The 12,479-nt window shown below is 44.8% G+C and overlaps 1 protein-coding gene across 1 annotated transcript in view; it reads right to left on the reverse strand.

The window, feature by feature from the left end:
• Cpxm2 (carboxypeptidase X, M14 family member 2) overlaps window positions 1-12,479 on the reverse strand; it is a 110,265-nt gene that overhangs the window by 8,984 nt on the left and 88,802 nt on the right. Inside the window, exons 8-11 of the mRNA XM_034523459.2 lie at window positions 8,701-8,824; window positions 6,611-6,807; window positions 4,925-5,104; window positions 1,894-2,191 (exon numbers count right to left, since the gene is read on the reverse strand). Of these exons, the coding sequence (XP_034379350.1) occupies window positions 1,894-2,191; window positions 4,925-5,104; window positions 6,611-6,807; window positions 8,701-8,824 (799 nt within the window). The remainder of the gene's footprint in view (window positions 1-1,893; window positions 2,192-4,924; window positions 5,105-6,610; window positions 6,808-8,700; window positions 8,825-12,479) is intronic.

A 12,479-nucleotide genomic window follows, 5' to 3' on the forward strand; every position in this document is an offset into this window, starting at 1 on the left:
TTTCACTTCCATTATTGCCTTCACAGTCCTCTCACTATCAAGAAAAAAAAAGTTATTGTCTTATACTGGGACCTTCAACCCCTGTAGATGACCCTTAGACAACATGTTATTCCCAACCCTTGCAAATCTTGGCATGTAAACCATGGGGCTCTCCGATTGCTGCCAAGTGATCTGGGGGTCTCTTGGAAAATCCTCTCCAGGCCCATGTGGTGACTATACACAGCTGGCTTTGATGTATGGCACTGGTGACACTGAGTAGCTAGCCCATGGACAGCAGATGTATGCAACTGGTTCCATCACATGGCGATCTCAAAACACAGCAACTCAGTCACATCACACTTGAGCCAGGATACAGACGCACGATCTCAGACATGCCCTAAATCAGTGGTTCTAAGCAAAAAGCCCCCTACCTTTGGCACCAACGTGCCCTGCTACTTTCTCCCATCTACAGTCCTGTGAAATGTGAGTGTCTTGGTGGCTAAGGGCAAGACCTAACAAGTTCCAGCTCTACCAGTTTCTTGATAGGGCAGAGTTCCAGCCATCTTCAGGCTCTCTCACTTATAAAAATGAGTAAGCCCCATCCACCTCTGAGAATGCAGTAAAGGGGTTAAAGGATAGTCTTTGGGGAGTGCTGAGGCCAACGCTTTGGAAGCCATTGCTGACCATCATACTGGGCATAACGACAAGTAGTTTGATGGCTCATCTTTGTCAACTTTACTATGTCTGGAATTATTTAAAACCCAAACAACTGGGCACCCCTGTGAGGGATTTTCTTGACTGGCTCTTTTGAAGTGAGAAGATGTACCCTAAATCTGGGCCACACCTTCTGATGGTAGCCCACATGAAGGAACATGGAAGAAGGGAGCCTTTGCTCTTTGCTTGCTTGTCTCACTCTTATGGCAAGTGCATCTATCCTTCACTGAAGTATTCTTTTGCTGGGATTAGAACCTGTGTCTTCAAGATTCCAATATAAAATGAAGACCAGCAGCACTCTGAGAATTCCCCAGGACTCTACCACCCGCCAGATTCTTTGCCTTTCTGTCAGGAGAAAGACCTACTCAGACTTATAGCCTGTAAGCCACTCTAATATATATATATATATATATATTATATGTGTGTATACTCATTAGAGTATACACATGCACACATGCACACACACACACACACACCACACACACACACACACACACACACACACACACACACACACACATATATATATATATATATATATATATATATATATATATATATATATTCATCCTGTCAGTTCTGTTCTCTTAGAAAACCCTGATTAATGAACAGGAGACATATAGTAGAGAGGCCTGGGTTTAACTCTGGACTAGAATCTATGATTATTAATATTGCCAACTTGACAGGACCCACAATCCTCCTAAGAAATATATCCCTGTGTATGTCTATGATGGATATCTAGACTGTGTTAATTAAGGTGAGAAAACCTACTGTGGATACCACCGTGTCATAGGCTGAGTTACTGGACTGAACTACAGGAAAAAAGGTGACTGAGTATCAGCACCCATCTCTCTCTACTTCCGGACTATGGATGCAATATAACCAGTTGTCTCACATTCCTTCCATAATGGACTGATTCCTCAAATGTGAGTCAGCATACACCCACTATACACACATATGCATGCATGCATGCATGTATGCATACAAGCATGTGTATACACATGCACACATGCACACACACATACATGCACATGCACACAAGTGTGTGCACACACACATTCACACAGACCTTCATATGCATGTGCATGCCTTAAATTGCTTTTGTCAGATATTTTGTCACAAAGCCAAGAAAAGTAACTAATGCACCATCTGTGGTCCTTGGTGATGTTAGACTGGCAGGCAGATAGATCTAAGACGTACTTCCAGCCACTGTGTGCCAGGAAGCCCCATTGACGGTGCCCTCCTCCTTCTGAAAATCTTCTGTGTGGCACACTCGCCTCCTGGCATCTGTCATGAGGCGGTGAGTGGAGGCATAGGAATACGCCAGCCAGCGGAACACGTGATCGTCGGGTGTTGGGGTGTGCTCCTGTGTCTTCCACAGGGACCGAACCATGTCATAGGGGTATGCCACGACCAGCTCACCCCCCTGTAGGTTGCCTCCCAGCACAAACGGGATCTTCTCCATCCAGGCGATGACGGCTCTGGTCTCCGTGGCCACCTGGGAGTATACAAATTTAACAAACAGAAGTTGCTTTGCTTCCTTAGCTTTCAAAAAAGGGAAATGTTTGAAAAATCAGAAATTTTATGGAATAATCTCAGCAATATTTAAAATCTCAAACTGTGTTCTGGGAAAACTGGACATTTTAAAAGCAATGGATTAAAAAAGGGAAGGCCAGGGAAATGTTGTTTCCATGGCAGGATAGTCTACTAAATACTTCACCGGGGTTAAAGTGTCATCATTCTATGAATCCAGTGAACTCCTGGGTTGGGGTGTTCACTAACTACAGACAGCATGAGACACACAACCAGAAGCACCTCCAAACCATAAGCATCAATCTGACCATGCTGCTAGCCAAGGTATTAGCTGACTTTTCCAGCAAAGGACGAGATGGTGACTATTTAGGGCTTTGTGGGCCAAGCAGGCTCTGTCACAGCTACCCAGCTCTGTTCCTGTAGCAAAGAAACACCATGGACAAAGTACAAATGTGTGCCAGTCGAAGCCACTCAGGAAGGCAGGGCTGTGTGGGCCGGAGTTTGTGGACTTCGGTCTTAAAGTCACTCTCAGTTTCCAGAAAACAGAAGGATGTGACATTTCAGGGGCACAGTCCCGGCTCCCAGAGGCAGTAAACCCAGCTGCTCATGCACAACCAAGGGTGATATATGGAGGTAAGCAAGACAGGGGAGAAGAGGAAGGAATGGAGGGTGGCCTGATAACAGAGACATAAAATGTCTTGTAACACAAGAGAGAGGAACGGGCTTCATTTGAATCTAGATTTATAGGAGATGAGGATGGGGGTGAAGTGGGGTGAGAGAAATGTTGGGAGGGGAGTTCATTGATTGGTATAAGAAATCAAATGGGATCTCCAGCCCTAACCCCAGCCTTGCAATTAAAACAACAACAACAACAAAAAAAACAAACCAAAATGAAACAACAACAACAACAACAACAAAAAAAAAAAACCCACAAACAAACAACAATAGCAGCAACAACAACAAAAACCCAATTTGGGACCATGGAGATAAAACTGCTTGCCTTGCCTCATAAGCCTGGCTAGAGTTCAATTCTCAGAACCCACTTAAATCAAGATGTGGTAATCCACATCTGTAATCAGCCTACAGAGAGACAAGAGACCTACTGAGAAGGAGCTCACTGGCCAGTTAGCCCTTATGCCAGTGTGATGGAAACAGCAAAGATCTGGTCTGACCAAAGTGTAGAGAGAGAACTGACTCCTGAAAGCTGTTATCCACACACACACACCTCCATAGGGGGTACCATGGTATGTGTGCACCCATATGTGCGAGCGTGCGCACATACACAGACACAATAAATCTGAAAAAGAAATGATGTGTTTTAACATAATAATGGATGTAAATAAAGGATGGCTCCGGCGTTTAGAGATCCCCTTTAAAATGTGTACAAATAAAATCACAGGAGGACAAGCCTGCTTTAGGAAGGCACATGAGCTGGCACACGTCACTGCTGACATGAGTGCTTGTCAGCCCTCTCCAGCTTCCTTTACTTTTGTACATTTGGCTTTTTATGGGGGAAAGGAGTTAAACTGATAATGTTAAAAAGATTAACTTAGAAGGCTGATGTGGTTTAATACAAACATGTGAATCAAATCAGATTATAGTAAATGACCGATTGCCACACGAAGATAATTTCAGCAAGACAACTTTGATGCCGACAGAGAAGCACAGAGGGCCTCTTACTGTGCAGACAGAAATGCTGACTCGGGGCTGCAGTGTGCTTGCTGAGCTACAGTAAACTTGCTTCTCTGCTTGAAGCACACCATTTGTCCTGGGTCAGGTTAATTATGGAACACAGCTCAGGAGGCAGCACAGAATCAATACTGCCCCATGCTGTGAAGCCATAGTTAACCCAAGACCCAAGTCTCAGCAGCAGTTGCTATGCACCTGTGTGATTTCATCCCCCTCCATGCCCCACTGCTTCCCATCAGAAAAGGCTTCCTACCCTGAATGCGAGGCTCTCATTTCCCCTCTCTCTTGTTTTAACTGTACATGAGGACATTTAAAAAAAACCTTACTGTTTGGTTTTACTTGGCTTCTCAGTTTTTGGACCCAATTTCTGCCCCTATGTCTCATTCCTGATTTTGATGGCTATGATTGCTCAGTCTTTTCCATTTTACGATGAAGAGATTGTTGATCTACATACATGATAATGACACTGAGTCTTTTGCTATAAGACGTGTGCTTTGAACTCTCTTGTACTATATGTTCTGGTACACACATCACCATAAGTGAAATGGCCGCATGCCACCAGAACTCCATCTTCAACATATCATACGTGGCACTGTCTGTAACATCACCATAAGTGAAATGGCCGCATGCCACCAGAACTCCATCTTCAACATATCATAGGTGGCACTGTCTGTACCTAGCAATTAGTGAAAGCTGATGTCGTGGGAGAATAATTAACATGGATAAGGATAATGATAGTGAAAAAATTCATGCATTCTGGGAGTGGTTTGTTTGTTTGTTTGTTTGTTTGTTTAGAATTCTGTAGTTATAGAAATTCAATCGAATGACTCTACAAAGAATCTCCAAAATACCAGCTTGAAAGGTAGTATTGATCCAGTACCATTCTCTACTGTTGGAAAAGATAAGAAAGATGTATTTGTCTTCTTTGTCTGTGCCACAGCCTCTGCAGATACCAGCAGGCGACTTTTCACCCTCCTCTGACACACTTATTAGAATTGTTTTCACTCACTGTAGCGTTCTCAGACAGAAACCACTCAGGGATGGCAATGTAGTGGTTAGGAACCTTCCTTGGGGTGTTCTGCCGGTCCTCCGCCTCCCAGAGCAGCGTATTTAAATCCGGAAAGTTGTTGTTGATATCGATGCCATCATGGGTCCAACGTCCCAGGGACCAGCCTCCCAACTCGGAACCCTGGAGAAGATTCAGAATGGGAAGAGATCTCTGACTGCAGGAGAACCCAGATGTGTGATGTGTCTGTGTTTATCTCCCATGTGCATCTCCAAGTCTCTGAATGCTCTTTGTCCCAGAAAAGATATCACAGAATAATACAGAAAAACCTTTTATGAACATCTGATAAACCACAGACAACACAGACACCTCACTTCAAAGATGGACATCCAGAGGAACACTCCTACCATAGTCAAGCCCAAAAACCTTAGATCTCTTCTTATACCTCTCCCTTCCCATGACCTTCCACTACACAGCTGAACCCTCTGAAAAGGAAGAAGTCTGGACCTGCAGAATCACTTACTGTCAATGCAGTACCAATGGGTTCCCCTTCCCCTGCTGGAATTCTGGCTTTAGTGGTGTGTCTATGACCATACCACCCTGAACATGGACAGTGTTATCTGATTTTAGAGGCTAAGCATGGCTGAGCCTGTTAGTACTTGGATGGGAGTTATCATTTTAACTACCCAGGTAGCTATTTGTGCCCAAACCAACAAACACAACTAAAGTGCTGAACTTTAAGGATGCATTTGACAGGAACCTCCATTTAGATGGTGCTCTATTTTATCCCAAATATTGTGAAATAGCACTATTGATCCATGCCTTGTTTTAATGCAATTATATATATATATACTCATGACATATATAAATTTCATATGATAATTAGAACACAAAATATAGGCAATATTTCAGAATAATCAAAACAGTTATCACTAGGGGACAGGTGAGAATGTTAGCAGTAATAACCAAAGCTACACACACACACACACACACACACACACACACACACATATATATATCGCACTTCAAAAGTGTTCAACCAACCTGAGGTGCTACTGCCATGGCTATGTAATAATGGCACTACTCATACGGACACTCTAGGTTATGGACATACACCTCTCTCAGTGTCACCATCAGTTTTAAGTCCTTTTCCGTCTCTCCCAGAAACCTTACCATGCAAAGAAACAATCAGAAAGAAGGCAGACAGCTACAGGCAAAGGGCTGCAGACACAGGCTGTCAGCTTCAGCAAAGAAGGAAAAGTGGCTGGGGAGATGGCTCCGGTGATAAAGTACTTGCTGAGCAAGCACGAATTTAGATCCCCAGTACCCAAGTAAAAGGCTAGGTGTAACAGTATGTGCCTCTAATCCTAGTATTGAGGAGGTAGAAACAGGTAGATCCCTAGGACATAACGGTTCCTGTCTCAAGAACTAAAGGAGAGAAGCTTATTGACAAAGACACCCAACATCAACCTCAAGGCCTCCCCATGCACATATACACACAGGTACATGTACCCCCATACATGCACATGCATAGGCACACATGCACACCTACACAATACATCGCTGAGAGAGAGAGAGAGAGAGAGAGAGAGAGAGAGAGAGAGAGAGAGAGAGAGAGTTCTGTCCTAAGCGCACCGGAGTTGGGTATCATGCTTGCTTCAGGCAGGGGCCAGGCTAGAATGCACTCACTCCTTCAGAGGCCTTCTCATAGCCATCAGGATTGAGGGAGGGTAGGATGTGGATCCGAGTCTCCTCCACCAAGCGGACGATGCGTGCGTTCTGCGCCAAGTACTCCTGGCAGAGGAACTGCAACAGCAGCAGCAGCAGCTCTCGGCCCAGAACCTCATTGCCGTGGGCGCCTGCGATGTAGTGGAACTCGGGCTCACCTTGACAGAGACAGACACACAGGCTCCTGCAGGCATCCACATGGGGCCTGGCGAGGTTCGGAAGGACACAAACAACCTTACAGCCATACTTTTTTCCTTTCAAATAAGCCTCCAAAATTATACTGGGATAATTATTTGAAACCCAGATGCTCAAAGAGGTAAGAAAAACTGTAGGTAGCAAGCATGAACCTCTAGATCCACGGGGTATATGTTCTTACCAAGTATTTCGGTGCTTATGGCTACAAACTAGACACAAAGTACAGCCATTGCTTTTCTCTTCTATGGGGCAGTTGTTGCTTTCTAGGAATTTCTTATTTACATTTTGCAAGGATCCAAAGATAAATAAATACATTTTTTAAAAAAATCTTAAAGGGAATCAGTAAGGAGAGTTTGGTTAATGGTCTGAATATTTATTCTCCTACAAAACTTAGCTTCTTATTGAGAGGTGCTCTGTGTGTGTGTGTGTGTGTGTGTGTGTGTGTGTGTGTGTGTGTAAAATTAGTATTGAAGTCAAGACCCTGGGATAGTAAGAAGATGTGAGGCCTTTAGAAAGAGATGTAGGATTAGTATCCCAGTAGAATGGTTTGTGAGAATATAGCCTTCCACTGCCTTGTATCCTGCAAGGGTTAAGCAAAAAAAAAAAAAAAAAAAAAAAAAAGGCCGTTGCCAGACTCTGTATGTGCTGGAATCTTGATCTTCAACTTCCCAGGGTCTACAATTACAAGAGATAAATGACTATTGTTTATAAATGATGCTAGCTTGACTATTTAGTTATAGCCACTTAACAGACTCTGACTATCCTGATGGGCATGACTGACCACACTCCTTTTTCTTCCATTTGTCAATCTGCTGTGTGGGAGGAAGCATTGTTTTATCTACAAGTAAGGCCTTTACCCCTGAAAGAAACTCCTGAGATGATCTCCCAAGGCAGAGACATGGAAGAACAATAAAGTCAAACAAGTCAGATATACCTTTGCACCTAAATTTCAGAGGATTTTGAGAGCTTGGGTTGACCAACAAGAAAACCAGAGCTCACCCAGCCTGCAGGGACTTGGAATAGTGATGGCTGAAGAAAAACTAACTAAAGGTAAATAGCCTTTAAAGACAATACAGACATTGCTCAAAAAGGAGGAATGCCCTGCAATTTGAGCCATTTGCAAATCAGAGAGTCCCGAATCTTCTCCCTGAAGAGTATCTGTCTTATACCCAGCCATTTTCTCTTTTGTCTTGTGATTGGCCTCAGAAGCAGAGCACACAGTTGAATGTGGTCCCTGTGCAGCAAAGGAGGGTGCTTCTAGCCCAGAGAGCTTCACAGTTCTTCTCAGAAATGAGGGGGTGCAGAACCAAAATCCACTTGTTGTGTGAAATGGTTGTGGGATGGGTGGCTCACATCCAGGGTATAAACCCTGTCGTGTGGAGTGTGGGGAGATGCCTTCAAGTTAGGTAAGGAGCTATGAAATATACCATTCTCATGGTAGAGGAGCTGACATAGCTATCAGCAACTGTCAAACAGAGATGAACCTATAGTCAGCTGGAAAGAAAGAACCTCAGCTGAAGAAATGCCCACATCAAAATGGCCTGTGGCCATGTCTGTGAGGTTATTTTCTTAATTGCTTATTAGTATAGGCGGGCCCAGCCCACTGTGAGTGTACCACCGCTAGGCAGGGGGGTGATGGACTGTATTAAAAAACGTAACAGAAATGCAATAAGCAGAATCCTTCCATGGCCTCTGCTTCAGTCCCTGCCTCTGTCTCCTGCTTGAGCTCCTGCCCTGCTGTCCCTGGATGGTGAACTTATTACCTGTAAGCTGAAATAGGTTTCCTCCCAAGTTGCTTTTGGTTATGGTGCTTGTTACAGCAACAGCAAACAAACTAAGACAAAACTCTGTCTCACCAACTTCATGTTCCCCAGGATGGTCAGAGATCTCTACTGCATACAACTTCAGGCCCTGGTGGCTTTTGCCAATGTTGTAAATCCTGGTAATATTGGGGCACATTTCATTCACAACCTTCATCAACTGAAAGACAAGGCAAATGGCAGATTTTGAGTCATGATGACTGTCCACTACAAAAGCAGTGCTTCCCAAAGGAAGCTATCTCCACAGCCTCCCGCCCCAGCACTCCCCTCCTCTCCACAGCCCCACCGCTGTACCGTCCATAATACCCTCTCTGCCCCCTCTTTCCCAGGATAAATCCCACCTTTCCAGCCAGAACCTATCCTTTGGCCGTCGCCTCTAGGGAGAAGCTCTTGACCATTGCCTGTCCTGGCTCTGGACTCCCAGCATACTTGATTATGATAGTTGCAGTCTCTTGCCACAAACTGAATGTTTGTGTCCCTCAGCTGAATTCCAATCGAGGCAAGAGTATTAAAAGGGGAAGTGTTGAGTCCAGCAAGATGGCTCAGTAGGTGACCCGACCTGAGTTCCATCCCGGGGACCCACATACTGGAAGGAGAAAACCAACTCTCACAAGGTGTCCTGCGACTGCAGCAAGCACACGGATGCACGCATTTGCTCACATCCTAACACACCTTACAAATAAACACAATACATTTATTTATAAAAAAGAAGTGAAGCATTAGATGGTAATTATGTCACGTAGGTGCAGACTTCATAAACAGGATGAGAACCCTTCAAAAAAGATAGAGAACCTGTGTTCTCCATATGTGTGAAGAGGCCACACACACACATATGAACTAGTAGGGGAGCCCTTCCTCAGTAAGTGCTACATCAGCCAGCACCTTGAGCTTAAGATTTTAGCCTCTAGAACTGCAAACAAGGCACTTCTATTGGCTACTAGCCAGCTACTTGGTATTTCCACTCCAACAGTTTCAACAGAGTAAAGCATCTTCCTGGGCAGAGAGCTTCATCTCTCTCAGATATGATATGTGGTTATCGCCTCCCCCTCCTCTTCCTCCCACTATCCCGGTTGTTGTCATCAGCTCCTTGGCTGCAGTCAGCACCTTCCCGGTTGTGGCCATGACTTTCTCACCATGGTTTCCATCTTTATCAGTCTCCTTGGAAATCAAATTGCGCAAATACAGATTATTTGATAGCACGTTTTCATAATCACTGCATACCTGAAGGTCCTCCTGCCCTTCTGGAGCTGGTGGTGTAGTAGGAAGGAACCATGGGATGATCCAGTTCATGAGTGCTAAGTTAGGACCACATGTGCTGGCCATAGACACGAACCTCATGGGGCCAAACGGTGAGTGAAGCAGGCTGCAGTGAGGAGCAAACCCACATGCCATGGTCTAGATTTTAAGAGCAGCTAGTCAACTGACAGCTTTGATCTATAGAATAATGTGAGCTATCAAGGAAGGCAGTGAGGTCTCTACTAGTTGAATAAGCTTTGGGTGTGGGGGACAAGAGACATGCTCCTCCCAGAGGTTACCATCCCTCACATCCCTGACCGGTGCCTATAAGAACTGATTTGCTGGGTAAAGGTGTTTTTTGCAATCCCTAGACACCAGACCCTGGAATAAAGAACCAACATTTGCTGAGGATCCCACTCTCCATCAGGTACCTACCATACAGAGAGTAAAGACTGCAGAGTTTCAAGGATCATTTCAGGGCCATATGTTAAGAACAGAAGGGACAGTCAGGCACTGGCAGAGCAGAAGAGAACATCCTAGCAAGGGTGGTGGGCAGGCAGTACCATTAGAAGGGCACTGCCACTCTGAAACACAAGTTGGAGCTGCATGTGCCGCTTTCTTCGGCAGCATGAAAGATGGCCACCACACACTTGCCTCAGCTCCCTGCCTACTAGACCCTCCAGTGTAGGCACGTGCAGACAAGAATCCCAGCAGGTCCTGACTGGCAAGTAAACCACTGTCTTGGGTTCAGACCAAAGATTAGTTCCTCAGGAAAAAGACCTAGGTAGTTCATTGCTAACCTGGCAACAGATATAAGCCTCAAGCACAGGCCTGGCTACCCTTTTCTGTTCTCTTCTCTCTTTTATGCAGCTAGCACTGAAGACCACACCCTACACGCTGGTGAAAGGCTAACGTCATCTTCCCCTGGATGCACATTTAGCAATGGATACGAGAAGCCTCTTAGGCTACATAGCTTTAGAACCTCCTTTCTTCCTCGTGTTCCTCCCCTGCAGTATCTCATCCCAGCCCTACTTTCTTTGTAAAGGTTGGTGTTAAATAAACTGTGTGCCACTGGAGTTTTATACCAAAATCAACCTCCTCTCATAAGAACATGAAAATCTGAAGAATATTAACCTTTGGGAAGGCTCTTCATAATTCTCCCTTCAGAATAGCACTCTGAAATACCCTGAAGCATATCTTGGGTGGCCACCATCCCCAGGAAGGCCATGGGAATTGATCTGTTTTCTCTTTGCAATAGGAACAATGCTATCATAAGGATTATGGGGGGGGGGGGTGTCCTTCTACTTAAATGTATCTCCTACTTGTGAGAAAATGTGATTACTTGGTCCTGAAAAGAGTTAGGCATTCTTTTTATGGTTTCCAGGTCAGTGATGGCTAATGTTTATTGCCAGCTTGACATCCCCAGGAACTGCCTCCCTCAGATAGGTCTCTGGACATATGCATGGAATGCCTTCTTGATTGCTGCTTTATGCAGGAGGGTCCAGCTATCCCTGGGCCGTTGACCTTGAGCTGCATAAGGGAGCTGAGCAAGCCAGGAGAAGCAAGTCAGTAAGCAACATTCCTCCTTGGTTTCTGCTCTGGCTCCTGACTCCAGGTTTTGCCTTGACATCTCTGAATGTCTCCTCTCCAAGTTGCTTATGGCCATAGTATCTAATGCAGCAACAGAAACCAAATCAGAATAAGGTCTTTATGGTAAATATATGGGTTCTGATTGTAAACAGAGTAGTGTTTCCTCAGGACTCAGAGAACACAGGGCTGAAGAAATTGGTTCTGCAGGTCTGTAACATTGTGTGTGTGAGAGAAAAGAGAGATATAGAGAGAGAGAGAGAGAGAGAGAGAGAGAGAGAGAGAGAGAGAGAGAGAAACTTTCCTCCTCAAAGCCCAACTCCATTGGAAAGTTTTTAGTTGTTAAAATTTGATATAACGGAGAAGAAAGCAATTAAGGAAAGAATATTGAAACAACTCCTTGAAGGAGGAGGGGGAGGGGAGGGGGAGTGACACAGAAGAGAATAGGGTTTGCTGAACTCATTCACCTCTGAAATAGGAAAGCATATCATCTTCCTAGCATCCACGGAAGTCTGGGTTTCTCTCTTTCTCTCCTTTGCTGAAGAAGATACAGTAACAAGATGCTTTTCTAGTAATCCAATTTTCAGTAATATATCTGAAGGAAACTGTCCATGAAGAAAGCTAAAATTATATGCATGATGACACTTGTTGTAGCATGTTTCCTACCTTGGCACAGTCAAAAGTTGGGAGATTTCCAAATGCTTCAAAGTAGGGAGAAGGCTGGTAAACCGCAGTACATTCACTCACCAGCTCATGTGGCAGCTTCAGAGACAGCAGGTGGGAGGGGGGCTGATGCTGGGGAACCATCTCTGAGAGGCATGGGGCAAAGACAGCTATATTCTAGTCACAGCCTTGCAGAATCTGTCAACAGGAGTTCAAGCACTGGGGATTGAAACCTATCCCTGTAGTCTGAGTGAATGTGTTCTGCAAATTCATAAGGTGGAATCCAGGGTCTGATTCCATAATATGGAGGGGTGGGGACTTTTCCAGGG

Source organism: Arvicanthis niloticus, chromosome 1 (genome assembly GCF_011762505.2).
Source record: "Arvicanthis niloticus isolate mArvNil1 chromosome 1, mArvNil1.pat.X, whole genome shotgun sequence".
Classification (NCBI taxonomy): domain Eukaryota; kingdom Metazoa; phylum Chordata; class Mammalia; order Rodentia; family Muridae; genus Arvicanthis; species Arvicanthis niloticus.